At 39.0% G+C, this 15,637-nt stretch overlaps 1 protein-coding gene and 1 pseudogene across 6 annotated transcripts in view; one reads left to right on the top strand and one right to left on the bottom strand.

Annotated features, from left to right (window-relative positions):
* The window catches only part of ATG7 (autophagy related 7), a 220,501-nt gene that overhangs the window by 145,840 nt on the left and 59,024 nt on the right, over positions 1-15,637 (bottom strand). For 5 of the 6 annotated variants that reach the window (XR_001517383.2, XM_006917625.3, XM_015593723.2 and 2 more), the window contains 5 exons: positions 15,300-15,458; positions 9,052-9,246; positions 7,633-7,836; positions 5,820-5,935; positions 2,745-2,820 (listed from right to left, as the gene is read on the bottom strand). Coding sequence is in view for 5 of the 6 variants with exons in the window: in XM_006917625.3 (XP_006917687.1) it covers positions 2,745-2,820; positions 5,820-5,935; positions 7,633-7,836; positions 9,052-9,246; positions 15,300-15,458 (750 nt within the window). In the remaining variant the exon portion in view is untranslated. Of the gene's footprint in view, positions 1-1,706; positions 1,961-2,744; positions 2,821-5,819; positions 5,936-7,632; positions 7,837-9,051; positions 9,247-15,299; positions 15,459-15,637 lie in introns of those variants that run through there. The other variant, XM_015593725.2, reaches the window with a different exon arrangement.
* On the top strand, positions 4,377-5,324 carry LOC102877757 (annotated as a pseudogene).

Below are 15,637 nucleotides of genomic sequence, written 5' to 3'. Positions count from 1 at the left end.
AAAAGACTTTAAAAAAACGAACTAACCCATGGCCTCTTTTCTCACTTTCAAATGGTTGTTTCAGTTTTCAAACTCAATAAGAGGTGTTTTTTTTGGTTTTTTTGTTTGTTTTTGTTTTTGTTTTTCCCAGTCTGAATATCACTGAATTTCAGGGCCTAATCAAGCCCTTTTCTGCACTTGGCTTATCTCTGGATGTGCCAAATTCTGCCTGTGATCCCATAGAGAGATCCTTGGGCCTCCCAGGACTGACTCAGAGGAGAGCAGAGACACAGGGAGCCCAGGCTAAGTTAAGCAACTTTCTCCAGATTACACAATGAGTTGCTAGTGGGGGGCCTTCTCTGTCCAAGGATTATCACTTTCCTACTACATCTCATTCCACAAGGGCCAATTAATAAACACTCTCCTTCGGGTAACTGAGGAAAATGAGCCCAGGGAATGTCACTGGTCATTCTTTGAATACAAAGCACATACAGGGGTTGACTGGGTTCCTCTCCAACAGGAAACCATTTGTCTCAGAGAGCCAGGAAGAGGAGGAGGGAAGTGCTGAGTCTGCAACAGGGCATTGCAACATAGCCCAGTGTTTCTGTGGAAATGATGTTCTCCTAATCAAAACACAGTTGCATAAATGAACTCACTCCACTTAAAAAAGAATAAAAAACTTAAAGCCTATAAACAGGGACTATACAACCCTGATTAATAATTTTAAAGTTCTTTCTCCACTTTCTTTTTTAGAAAGTAGCTAAAAATAAAGGCTTGAAACTTGAAATAATGTAAGCAAGTAATCACACACATGCACTGGGCTTTTCCCATATATGGCTGCGTTATTCTTCAGCCTTTGAAAAGGCCAAATGAAGAGATGGCCAACAACCAAAATAATCTTCAGACATTTGAAAACAAGGAGAAAAAAACTAGAAGAGTCGATGAATGACAAACAATTGCAAGGCTCAATGGGGGTAAAGAACACTGAGAGGGATTAGTTGCCATAGTACTTTAGAAACATGGGCACATGCACTTTGACACTGGACCCCTTCTATAAAGAGATCATTTTGCCCTCTGGCCTCAACACTGAGAATACTACAACTGTGATAATTTAACATAAAGGACTTAAAGAAGAAAACCAGTGCAGGGGCATGACTGAAAATTTAATTAAGGCCCTTCTCAGTATGAAATCTGTAAAGGAGATGAGGGCATATCCCAAGGTCAGAAGGGAAGGAGACATGTGAAAAAGGGAAGAGGCTGAGGATTTGAATGAGATTCAAGAGCGAAAAAAGCAGAGGTTGACTCCAGAGGACTGATTCCTTATGATGGAAGATTAATTACAGTGTCTGTTGGGTCCTACTTGAAATGTTTCTGTAGAAAAGATGAATACATTCATATCAAATAAATGCCACCTTTGTGAGGCAGGCTGGAAAGGTCATATTTGCACAGTGTTTTATGGTTTACAAAGCCTCATCACAGACATAATCCCGGATACAAGGTAAAGCACCCACTTGTATGATATGAAAACTGAGGCTCAGGGATGGTAAGGGACCTAACACAAGGTCCATGGAGGGTAACTTAGTGCAAGAGGGCCGCAGTAGCGATTCGAAGCTAACTCTCCCAACGTGTGGGCCAAGGGTCTTTCCATTCACAAAATCTCAGAAAGAGCACTGGTCAGAGTGCCAAGTTTAGGTCTGAATTTTTGCTCATCCATTACCTTTCTCTGTGACCACAAGCAGGCAAGTAATTGCCTCTCTTCTGATTCTCATCTGCAACTGGAAAATGATAGGGCCGTCCTAGATGACAGGAGGTGGGTGGTGGGGAGGCAGGGAGAGACAGACGTGAACCAAGTGAGTCACCCTGGTCTCTGCACTCATCTGTGAGTCTGTCCTCACAAATCCCCAGGTGAGACTCGGACAGTGTCACCGCTTCACGCACAGAGATAGTCTTCCTGTTATAGACTGACGGGCATCCACCGAACCTAGAGAAATGATTTCCAAAAAGACTAGAAAACCTCTTCGATCCTCCAAGCACATAGTAAAAAAAATTACTGAAGAGGCAACATGAATTCTAAGTTTTCATTCTACTATTCATTTCCTTTTCATTCTCAATGGAATAAACCTTCCTTAGGATGCTTCAGATTCTTTTCCTGAAAAGACACTCCACTTTTTGGTGACACTGCACACTTCTAATGGTTTTCTCAGGCATGCCTATAAATGCCTTGTATTTGGCTACGGAGTCAATAATAACAAACACAGCAAGCATCATATTTATTGAGGGGGCTGTGACAGGCCAGTCACTGTTGCTGAGCCCTTTTTACATATCATCCCTAATCTCTACAACGAGGTTGGTATTATTGTCTCTATTTTATAAATAAGAAAACTAAGGCTCACAGAAGTTGAGTGACTTGGCCAAGGAAGGCCATCTTAATAACTCACGGCTGAGTTTAAACTGCTGGCTAGCTGATCCTGACACCTAGTCTTTCTTTTTCTCTTCCATTATGAGATCTCTAGTCAACATGCTAATGCATCAAAGATTCTGGATAATGCTGCTCTTTCATGATTTCTTCTTGTCACCATCTCGCAGAATGAAATACCTTCTACATGGTCATGAAGCATTCCCACTGAAATTCCAGGGCAGCTGGAGGGTAAGCAGGGTAGAGGCGAGGTGGGCTGGGTTGATGGCATGTAAAATGACCCCAAATGCTTCCCCCTCCACCACTGGGAACAGGTCCAGAATTATGATTTCACTTCCAAATCACTAACCTGGTGAGGCACAAGCCCAAGAGAGGTTGGAGGCTCATTCATGCGGTCATCACTGCTGCTGGCAATAGCATAGCCCCTGAGAAAAGGAAACAATTAAAGCAGCTCATTTAATAAAAGTTTATGTTTAACACATGTGAGGATGATCTGGCGGCAGTCCATGTAGATTTATAAAGATAAGCAAAATGTCCCTTGCTAGGAAGTATAAGCCAGCAAGAAACTGATTTCCCTGTCAGAGAAGGCAGAAGAGTATTAAAAAAATGCCTGACAGGTTTTGGAGTCAAAAAGACCAGAACTTTTGATCATAGGCAAGTTGCTTCAGGTCCATCATCTATAAAATAGGACTAAGACGGTTGTGAGAGATAAACTGGCAATAATTAGATAAATTGCTGAGTGTAATGTCTGGCACATAGTCACTCCCTTACTTTGAAATAGTAAAACACCACAGAACATTTTTGTATTGGAATTTGAAATAGAAAACTTTCCAACCTTAACTTCTTGAGGTGATGTAAATGCTACCAAAATGGAGGAAGGAGAAAGAAAAGTGAGGAACTAATTGGGCAGGAGAACAAATACATTTTTTCCTAAAAAACGGTGTGGTGTTTGCTTATGGCACAGAAGATATGTGACAGCACCTGGTTTCAGCCTACGACCAAGGCAAATATGGAAGACAGGGTGGTCAGTGTCAGGAAATCATAGAATCAGCTTTCCAAGATTTTCTCCCAGATACTTCCTATGAAGAGGCCACACTAAACTTAGATGGCAGAAATAGACAAGGGAGATGACAGAGATGAGCAAAAGATAGAAAAAGCTGCTTGTTTTCATTTAATTCTGGAGTATCTATACTAGTTACATATATTATCAACTTTGTACAGAGACCATCTTTTCAAACATGTAGAAAAACTCTGAGTCTCACAATAAATAGAATAGTCATGTTAATTTCTGTGAATTACTAAAATAAATCTTTCAAAAATTCAATTCTCCCCGGCTTGTATTACCAACAGAATAGCAGAGTCATTAAAAATAGAGTTTGGAGCCAAATTGGCTGGGCTAACGCCCAGCTTTACCACTTATCAGCTATGTGAATTTCAGCAACTTATCCTCTCCATGCCTCAATTTCCCCATTAAAAATAGGACTAATAATAGTTCTTTCTTTAGGCTTGTTATGATGATTAAATGAGCTAATATTTGTAAAGTGCTTAGAAGTGTTTGAAAAATAAAATTAGAGTATATTTGTCAAATACTCAGGTGTAAATATTTGTTTGACCTGAGTCTGTCTTTACCATCTGACATTTAACAACATAGTCTCAGGCAGCTATTGAGAGACTCTTCAATTGTACAATCTTTCTTTTTTGTTTCTTTTCCTTTTATTTACTTTTCTCTTCCTTCTTTCTTTTTTAAATTACTGACTCTTTTAAAAATTAGTTTAATTTTTGCCTCACTTCTATTTATGACAAGATGAATTAATTCTATTGTAAGCCATAAAGATTTTTCTCCTTGCTTGGAGAAGATAGGGTGTCCAGATCAAGACTGTACAAATTTGGTATCTTTAATATAACATAAATACAATATGTTAAACATAAAGACTAAAAGGTCCAAGTCAAGTTGAAACAAAAAACACCAGTCCACTCATTTCTTTCCTTTCACATGTAAACATAGTATAAGTGCTTAATACATTAAGAGATTTTTTAAATTGTTATTTTTAAAGGTGTTATTTGTGGGCTTCCCAACTTAGGCCCAGCAGAATGGCTCCCACAAAGAAGGGTGGAAAGAAGAAGGGCTGTTCTTCTATCAATAAGGTAGTGACCAGAGAATACACCATCAACATTCATGAGCGCATCCATGGAGTGGGTTTCAAGAAGTATGCCCCTTGGGTACTGAAAAAGATTCAGAAATTTGCCCTGAAGGAGATGGGAACTCCAGATGTACGCATTGATACCAGACTCAACAAAGCTGTCTTAGCCAAAAGAATAAGGAATGTCCCATACCATATTTGGGTATGGCTGTCCAGAAAACATAATGAGATGAAGATTTACCAAACAAGCTCTATACATTGGTTACCTATGTATCTGTCGCCACTTTCAAAAATCTATAAATAGTTGACATAGGTGTCGATTGTCAAATAGTTATAAAACTGCAAATATAAATGAATGAATGGATGAATGAATGAATGAAAATAAATGTGGTACTGGTGGACTAGGTGGTCAGGATCAACCTTCCCATGAGAACAAACAGAAAAGCTCAACAAAGTAGAAAAACCTTTGTTTGAAACTATCGGAGAGCTACTAAGGTAGGGAAGAATTGCAGAGCCAAGATCTGTGAGAGGAGAGAAGCACATGGAGGTAAACCAGGTATGTGCAAGAGAAGCATTCTTCCATAAAGTGACTGCCAACCTCCAAAAGCAGTGTGCACAGGATCAGTAGCTGAACAGTGATACTGACAGGCTCATGGGGCTAGAGGGAAAAACTAGAGTTTAAGGTTTGCCAAGAAGAAGGAACCATGGAAAATACCCCAGGCTTTGAACTGGGACCACTGGGAACTACATCCTCAGAGCAAGGGTGAACCAGAAATAGACAAATTTTAATTGTACTTAGGTATTCTAGGACTGACAGACCAGCCCTGGACTGCCTGCCTCTGGGCTTCTTGATGCATAAGAAAAATAAAGCCCCATTGGCTAATTCATTGAAGATGGACCTCTGTTACATACAACCAAGTGCAATTTCTATCATATGTTATTCATCTGTTGCCTTACACATGATCAGGGCTAAGGAGATCAAATCTTACTAACAGAATAAAAACATAAAGGTCCTAAGGCCCCTACCAATATTTTTATTCTTCTGTATTATCAGTTACCAAATACTCTAGGAGAGTTCAATTTCAAAAGGATGCAGAGATGTACCCCCAAAGATTGCATGGCATGTTCTCCCAGGCCAAAGAATGAGACCAGGTTTTTTCAGTCTTGTTTTTTTGAAGTCAGAAAGAGCAACATAATTCTCAGAAGAGTCAGACTGAGAAAAGGCCAAGGGAGATACAAAAGCTTTTTTTGTTTAAATATACATGTCTAAACAGCAAGCTTACCCTTCTGGATGTTGCAAAACAGAGACCATCAATTCCACTGCCAGGGCTCCTGCAATCATGGCCAGTCCTGGACGACTCACAGTGCACTGCTGGTCCAAGGTCCGGTCTCTCGTTGACTACAGAGAGAGATAATCATTGACACGTGCTCAAAGTTCTAGTCCACTCAACTCTAGCTATCTGAAGCATGAAACTGCTATGATAAAGCTATACAATATAACTGTTGGCAAAGAACATTCAGCTTCAAATACTATCATTTCTTATAAGTGCCAGGAACAACAAAATATAGAATTTAGGTAACTAAATGAGGTAATGTGCTAAAAAGGATTGGCAGTTATAAGCAAATTAAAGATTGGGGGTCCAGCCGCTTCATATACGGAGTTGCATGATGTGCCTGTTAACTGATTCAATTCAACTCTACCGTGCTTGGTGCTGAGAGAGACACTGACAGGAAAAATTTGATTAGCATAAACGATTCTGTCCTGCCATATAAATTAAACTAATGCCTCAGAGCGTCTGAGATATGGGAGCAATATTTTGCTATTCCTGCAGCCCTCAGTTCCTATGTGCCTCTCACAGTGTAGGCATTCTGTCATCCTGAGTGTGATCCCAGGGCTTAAATATAAGTATTTTTGCTACAACATGGCTCCAAACACAAGCCTTCATTAGTCCAACCAAAGAAATTCTAATCCTCCAGAAATGCCAGGCAAATTAAGGGGCTGTTACGGATAATTTTGACTCTGAAATTTTCATTCACCTTATGAATGAATGTGACTTTACTATAATTGACCCTTAATCCTATTAGTTGTTAAAAATGAAATAACAGGACCAGCTAAGAATTATAATACCACAATGGAGATCATAAAGCCATCTTTCTTCACATAAGAGTTTATCTTTTTTTGCTTTACACTAAGAGGACACAAAAGCTAGTCATCCAAAAGAGGTATGAGTTATTAAGGAACAAGTTTTAAAAGAAGAGAAAAATGGAGGGGAAGGAACAGAAAACACCTCTGCTTTGTTTCACTAGAAGTGATTATCTGTTCTAATGAAAGACCATTCCTACAGACTCTGTCTGGTGTGGTAGCATTAACACTATAAAATCTTACATCTGAACAGTGTACTGCTTGCTTACTGTTCAGAGTACTTTCACATTTGACCACCTTGCACTGTGAGTTGTCAGGGAAAGTATTCTTCCCTCCCCTACTGGAGTTAGCAGATAAAATATAAGATATCCAGTTAAATTTAAATTTTAGATAAATAATGAATAATTTTTAATATAAGGAGGTCTCAAATATTACATGGGATGTATTATACTAAAATATTTTTCATTATTTACCTGCAATTCAAAGTTAACAGGGAATCCTGCATTTTTACTTGCTAATCCTGACCAGCTTATGGGCCCCAGCCCCACTCCACAGAATTACAGGGAGCCAAAGAGACTTATTTGCAATTACCCCATGAGGCGGTGTTCAAGCCTGGACTAAAATTTCAGTCTTCAGACTCCTCATTTTATGCTCTCTTCACTAACATATGCACAGGAGACAGTGTTGAGCACAGTCTAACCAGCAGTTTCCTTGCTGAGCTTTGCACAAAAATGGTTTGTTGCTGCATTTTTATTGGTGAATAGGGAACAACTGTACACAACTGATGATGCCAATCAAGGCTCACAGTGGGATAATGCCATCCCCCAAACTAGAGAATTCTTCTCTTTGTTAAAAGACAATATTTAAATAGTCATAAAGGAAAGAGTTGAGTCTCTGCCCTAGTGGGCAAGATGGCTGTAGGAAATATTTGGAACCACAAAAAATCTACTTACATCTCCCGGGGCCACCACATCATTACAGAAATAGCAGCCAAGTTTGTAGCCAGGGATGTTGGCAAAAAGTGACGAGCCCAGAAGGTCAGCAGCTACCACTGGGTGGCTGGGACACAAGTCCCCAGCCCCCTGCTGCTTAGGTTTCTTCAAGCCGTGTCTCATGACAACAAATGTGTCAAAGCCCAAGGCAGCATTGATGACCAGCTATGGGTTTCAAGGAATAAAAGATTAGAGTTAAGGGACACTTGTATTTTAACACTTGGCTAATTTCATATTTGATCAACTTTTAAAATTTATTTTATACATATATGCATATGAATGAAATTAGATTCTAGATGATAATGTTGGTAAAAACTACCCAATACTGAGGGCTTATTAAGTGCAAAAGACTTGACAAGTGATTAACATAAATTATCTCATTTAGTTTCATTTAAAACTCCCAGCAAACATTTCCTGTTTACAGATGAAGATGCTGAAAGTCAGAGAAGTTACTTCTATAACCTCAAAGTAACTTAGCTGGTAAGAGGTAGGATTATAAAACTAAGTCTCAATACTTCTCAAACCCCTTCTTTCCATCATTATGCTATCATCTGTCATACCTATGTTGATTTTTTCATAACAGCTTTATTGAGATAGAATTCACATACTATATAATTCACCCTCCACATAGATTTTTAAGGACAGTTTATTTCATTTGTACTATAAGAACTTTTCTTAGTTGTAATTTAACTTATTCTCCCAAATTTCTGATTATACAGAAAGTTGGAAAAATGAAGAAAAACTAACAGAAAACAAAAATCACTCACAATTTCACAGCTCAAACCATTACTATTAATAGTTAGAGATATTTCTTCCTGTTATTGTCTCCCTTTCTCTCTCATTCTCTCCTTTCATTTCTTACTTCTTCTTACCTCACCCCGACACAGATTTAAATGTTTACATATAAACATAACTGATATAAAATATATACAATATTATATCTTGTCTATTTAACACAATGTGGTATTTTCCATGTTATTAAAATTTTTTGAAAACATAACCATGAATGGCTGCATATTATTCTATCACATGTATGTATTGTGATTTATTTAACCATCAATACTGTTGGCCCTTGAAGTTGTCACAGACCGAATAGTAGTGAATAAGACAAAGTCTTTGTTCTCTTGGAGCTTACATTTTAGTGTGAGTACTGCTTCTAGTATAGAGTACTTCAAAGGGTTATAAAAATTAAACAGTAAAGGAAAACTTATTATGTTGGATGATGGTTTTGAGACAGTCTGCAGTGGAAGCTCTTTAACATTATGTCACTAAGTCATACAAAGTACCTCTTTTCTGGAGGGAGGGCCGGTTGGGGACACTCCTCCTTCTAGGGTGATGGTGCATTGAATCACAACCAGAGACAAGAGCCCCACACTGTACCTTTCTCTTGCTCGCAGCAATGACAGCAGGAAGCCACCGGCTCTCCCTGGTGTCCATCAACAGAAAGACAATGTCATGGCTATCGATGAGCTGCTCCAGCTGTTCCACATCCCTGCGGGCTTGCTCCAGGGTGACACTGGAGAAGTTCACTGGATGTCCAGGCATGGGGATGCTCATGTTGAACCCTCTGGCATTCTAAGGAAACACCCAGATATAGGGATGTCTGAAGCAGAGGTTTAGGTGGTATCTCAAAGCCCATGTCTCCCCATAGCTACAAGCATGTATGCATGGTCACTTGCACCAGAAATTTCTCTCTGCATGATTACCCTTTTTCCTTTTGCTACCATGACTTCCACTTTCTTCACCTCTGCATCCTAGACCTCCTTGGCCTGTTATCCCAGGATCCCTAAGGCTGGATAAAGCAGCAAACAGAGACATATGAATCCTAGTTTCAAAGTGGGCAGGGGCCACTTCCCATCTGAGGCAAGGAAAACACTGGGGAAAACTGTATCTTTGGCTCTTTCCTATAATCTGAGGCCAAAAAAACTTCACCAAAATGCCTTCTGCCTGGGCAAATCCTCTCCATCCAGCCAAGCTGTCTCTTTCTACTTATTCCCCAAACTTTTCCTCCTCTCCATTTTCTTAGTGTATAACATCTCCAAATGGGATGTTATAACAAAAATCACTTAAGATTACAATGATTTATAGTCTTGCCTTAATCTTCTTAGGGCTATGTGGTAATGAAGTGCTAAAATGAAACAAAGCCTCATCCCCTAACCAAAAGAAGTTGCCCAGTAACCTGGTTCTCTTCATGAAGTGTGGGGACTCAACATTTTTCACAGGAGCTTTAGAACAGCTCTGTAATTTACCATTTTCCCTGGATGGCCCCATAGGGTCTTGGCAGATTAACAGCGAGTCACATATGAGTGTCAATGAAGCCATAGACATTAACTTTCCACAGAAAAGAAAATGTTTTAGAATCACGAACTGTACCCTTAATCTCTTTATTAGAGCTGGCCATAGGAAGTATATGAAAACATCAGCTTTTTCAATTCATTTGTCAAAACCCCTTACCTACTGGAAAAATGGTTCAAGGGACAGGGTAAGCAGGTCCTCTTAAAAAGGAAAATCTATTTTGAACACTGAGCTATTTTCTCCTAATCTTAAACTTTAAACCTAATCTCTGGAATTCAAGAAAGGGACAATAGTAACAACAGCAACAATTTAAAAAAGAATAAAGAAAAAAGTTGCAAGCAAAGCAGAAAATGATGTCAGGCAGAAAGGACTTTAGAAAGAAGAAAGGTTCAAAACAAGTCCAATTTAACAACGAGAACATCACAAAAACAAATCTCAGGACCTCATTCATTCATTCGTTATGGTGCACCTACCATGTATCAAACACTGTAACAAACAATAAGAAATACAACAACCGCAGTAATAACAACTTACTATCTTATTACAATTGACAAAGCATTTTAAATGGCAGTAACTTGATCGAAAAAGGTATTATTTAGGTATTTTAATGATGATTAAAGCATAATTACTCAATACCAATTCTGACCTTTTGAATAATACAGATCCTCATTCACATCCACTCTACTAACCTAAATAATTCTCTGCTCAATAAAATTTCAGCTGTAAACCTACATTTAGGGCTGGCTCTTGGGCCACCATTTAGGTCCACATGCCCAACACTGAAATTCAGCAAGTTTCAACGTAGTAGGTTTCAACCTTGGCTGCACATTAGAAACACCCAGAATTTTAAAATTTCCTAATGTCAGGCTTTTCTCCACACCATTTAAATAGAAATCTCTGAGAGTGGGCCCAGCCATCATTATTGTCTAAAACTCCCAGATGATTCAATTGTGTAGCTCAGGTGAAGTATAACTTACAGAAAGTGAAATACCCAGATCTCAAGTGTACAGACAGTTCAACGTGTTTTGACAAATTGCAGGTTAACCACTGCACACATCTATCACGATACAGGACATTTCCATTACCCCAGAATGTGCTCTTACGTCTCTTCCCAGTTAATCCTGCTACTCTGCTACTCCCTACCTGCACTGGACAACCACTGTTCTGACTTTTTAAACTCTAGATTAGTTTTGCCGGTTCTCGAACCTCATATAATGGCATTCTGCGGTATATATTTACTTGTTTGTGTTTGGCTTCTTTTGCTCAGCACAATGCTTTTGAAGTTCATCCATATTGTTAAGTATCAATAATACGTTCCTTTTTGTTGTGTGGCTATACCTCAATTTGTTCATTCACTTTCTTATTGATAGTTATTTGGGTTACTTCTAAATTTTAACTATTATGAATAAAACTACTATGGACATTCTTGGGTAAGTCTTTTAGTGCAGGGCCGTAGACCGGTACCAGTCCGTGGCCTGTTAGGAACTGAGCTGCACAGCAGGAGGTAAGCAAAGCTTCATTTGTCTTTGTAGCCGCTCCCCAGCACTAGCATCACTGTCTCAGCTCCATCTCAGATCATCAGGCATTAGATTCTCATAGGAACACTGGTCCCTGGTGCTAAAAAGGTTGGGGACTGCTATTTTAGTCTATGTACATTCTCATTTCTCTTAGGTAAATAGCTAAAAGTGGAATTTCTGGGTCATTAGATAGGTGTGTTTTCAGTTTCACAAGAAACTTCCAGACTGATTTCCAAAGAGGTTGTTTTATCAGCAAACTATGAAGAGTTCTGGTTGCTCCACATAGCCTAAGAGCACTTAGCATTGTCAGTCGTTTTGATTTTAGCTGTTTTAGTGAGTAGTGATATATCTTTGTGGTTTTAATTTATATTTCCCTAATGACTATTGATGTTGAGCATTTTCATGTTCGTTGGCCATTTATAGACCTCCACTATGAAATAAGTGCCTGTCCAAGGCTTCTGTCTCTTAAAAAAATGGTTTGTCCATCTTATTATTGAGTGATAGGAGTTGTTTATATATTCTGGATAAAAGGTGTTTGCCAAATATACCTACTGTATTTTCTGTTTTGGCTAGCCTTTTCATTCTCTTAATGGCATCTTGAGAAGCAGAAGTTTTAGATTTTGATAAAGTCCAAGTTATCCATTTTCTCACTTATGGTATTTACTAGGTCCCAAGAAATCTTTGCCTATCACAAGATCACTAAGCTGTTTGTTCCTGTTTGCTTTGCAGTTTTAGCTTTTATGTTTAGTTCTATGGCCTTACTGGGGTGTCGCTTAAGGGCTCAGAGTATTCAATGATGTCTCTCCCTTCTGGACAGGTTTGACTCCAATGTCCCCCAGCTCCGTTGGAGCTCTGGTATCTCCATTCTCACAGCAGAATGGTGGTGCTTTTTGCCCAGCCTTACAAAGTCATGTCCTGAGCATGTACAACCTGATATTCAGTCAAAGACTCAAGGTGCTTCCTAGACAGTTTTTTGTAACTCCCTCTCTGCACAGCTCCCACATGTTTGATATTCTGCCTTGCAAATTCCAGCCACTTTAACTGTTCTGAACTGTGATCTCAGTATCCTCAGCTCACCAAGATCAAGAATATCCCATGGTCTCTGGCATGGGTCAGAAAGTACCTTCATGCAATAAGTTGAGACAAACATTCTTTCATGCCTTTCTGTCTAGGATCAAAGTATTTCACTGACTACAGTTCACTGACTAAAGAGAGTCATTTTATATATTTTACCCAAATGCATAATTGTTTATGGTAGAACTAGCTCAATATCAGTTACTCATCAGGGTTAGAAGCAGATATCAAGAGGTGGGTTTAAAAACCTTTAGTGTGGCTCCATAACCCTACATTTTCTTGCCTTACCTTAAAGAAAATGGTTGTTTCAAATAGCTATTTAATTTATTAAAGGTCAGGATTTCTTCCCTGTTCAATTAATTCAACCTCAAAATTAGGCATGGTATTTATAGCAGAGTGGTTCTTTTCATGTCTTGTTCACTTAGGACTAGGCTTCTGGCCATGGCCTGATGTAAGGAAAGTAATGACTAAGTATCTGTTCAATGAAAAAACTACACTAAATTGAACATATAGAGAAAATGTTCTTTATGAGTATGCCTGGCTAACCAATACATAAAACAGTTTCCCAAGTACTTTTCATGAATATGATAAATTATACTAGTACTCTGGTGGGTTCTGTGGCATGAAGGATAAAAGTATAAGAGACCTGGCACCTGGGCTCAAGGGCTTCATAATCCAATCAGGGAAATAAAGTAATATGATGTAAGTGCTAAAGAAAAGGCTTGAACCTGGTGGGCTGATATTTTCAAGAAAAGCTGAACTTGATCTCGAAGGCCCAGTATGATCTGGTCCTTGCTTCTACCCCAGACTCTCGTCTGTCTTTCTTGATCTCTATGCTTCAGCCACTCTGGTTTTCTTTCAGTTCCACAGAAGCAGCACGCTGCTTCCCACCTCAGCTGTTTGTACTGAGAGCTCTGCCACCCTTAGTCTAGCTAACTTATCCTTCAGGATTTAATTTCCTCAAGAAGTCTAGTCTAGGTAAAGGCTTCCTGCTAAACATTCTCATGTCAACTGAGCTCCTGCTTTGTGTACATATTACAGTTATAATTATTTGTGAAATTAGTTGTTAACAACTGTCTCCTCCGCTACATTATAAGCTCCAAGTGGGTGAGGGGGAACTTTGTTTGTCTTATTCCCCAGTCCCTACACAGAGTAGGCCTTAAATATTTGATAAATGAGTAAGTAATAGAATAACAACAAATAAATAGGGGAAATTGCATTGGTTCATAGACAATGGCTAGGATTTGGGCAAGCCAAAATCTCAGGCAACAAAAAAATGGCAGAGCTCAGATTCAAAGTCAAGTTTGTCTGGGCCCCAAGGGTAGTTCATAATACTTTTCAGTGACAGACTGGATTATTTTTCTCGAATATGCACTGCCTCCCTCTAATAGAATTCTATATCCATGCCATTTGCTATATGACTTTGCAGGACATCCAACTAGGGAGGCAGAGTATACTAACCAATCACATTGACTTTGAGTGTGGCCCTATGACTTACTCTGGCAATGGAGATGGAGGACATTGCACAGTGCCATTACTGAGCTGAGACTTTAAGTGGGGTATAAGTATGGAAAGTTTTCACCAATGCTTTTACATTTCCACCTTTTACCATAAGAGCAGGACCAGATGGCTGTTTGCTCCTTGAATCTAGATTCTGAAATAATGACATATAGAGGAGACTGGAACCTGACTCGAAGCCTGGAATCCAGCCTAGCTCAGCAGCTAAACCATAGCCAACCTGCAGATCTGTAAGCATAAAATAAATATTTATAATTGTAAGCTACTGAGATGTTGGGATGTGTGATATGCAATACTGTTGCAGCAGAAACCTAAATAATATGCCTCCTCAATGACAGGGTTGTAATTTATTATTTCTTTTGGCATTCAGCACCTTGCTGGATACATAGTGGGTGCTCAATCAATACTACTGAATTAAATCCAATAAACAACGTTCCTCAGGTACACTAGTTTTGTTCGTATGAACAAAAAAAGTTACCTCTAAAGCAAAGATTTCTAAAATGAATGAATAATGAGTGACTAAACAGAACTTTGAGAAAGCAAGCTTTTTTTTTTAGCGAGGGCTGAGAGCTTCTTGTGGCACTTTAAGTATGAGCAGGTGCTTCAGAGATCCCTAATCTAACCTCTGTCAGATAAATTGATTAAGCATGCAAGATACAGAATCTCGTTTACTGGATAGACCTTAAAAAAAGCTGCCAAGATTTTGAATCAAATGAGCTGAATGACTTGTCTCTTATTATCTGGTGTTTTCAAGTAAATGATCCAACTAAAAATATGAAGCAGCTAGAGTAAAAAGCTAAATATTTAGCTCAACCTTTCTTCTGCACAGACTTTTATTCAATTTAATTTCATAAACCTATTCTAAGTATCTTTACATACTGGTGATAAAGAAAAAATAATATCCTTCATCTGAGCCACCATAAATCCCTTTGGAACAAGGCAGGACATAAAAATACATACCCCCAAATTCCTCTACTTAAAGTCAGATAATGCTCTGTAACTTACAAAACATTTTTCATACACTCTTCATTTAATTTTTACAATAATATAGAGATTTTGTTTTGTGTTTTAATCCATATCTCTGAGATGAGGGAACAGAGGTTCAGCCACATGATGAAGGCCTGGTAGTTAAGTGACAGATGTCTGACTGTCTTTCACCAATACTGCAGGGCCTCATTCCCCAAGACTTAAACATTAAAGACATAGGAGACAACTTCAACATACCACTCCGGGGAATATTCTCTGGAGCCGGTCTGCTGCAGCCAGGGCCTTGGCCTTGCCACCTGCTAGGCAATCTTCAAATTCATAGAGAGGCTGCCTCACAGGATTGGAGTAGGAGATCTTGGCATTGTCCACAAATGTGATGTGTCTGACGCCCCACCCCTGTATGAAAACAGTTGATCATGGTATGTTTCTGATGAACGTTTCACAGTGTGTCTCTCTTGAAATCTCTAAAGGGGTTTTGCTTTGGAGCAGCTTAGGAACCTCAAAATACAGGAAACTTTGGAAACTGAATTGTGCAAATTCTGTTTCGATAAACAGAATAGCAACTTCTTTTAAAA

This window comes from Pteropus alecto, unplaced genomic scaffold (assembly GCF_000325575.1).
Source record: "Pteropus alecto unplaced genomic scaffold, ASM32557v1 scaffold75, whole genome shotgun sequence".
Lineage (NCBI taxonomy): Eukaryota > Metazoa > Chordata > Mammalia > Chiroptera > Pteropodidae > Pteropus > Pteropus alecto.
The sequence above is the reverse complement of the archived record's forward strand: the minus strand, read 5'-3'. Positions and strand labels throughout refer to the sequence as shown.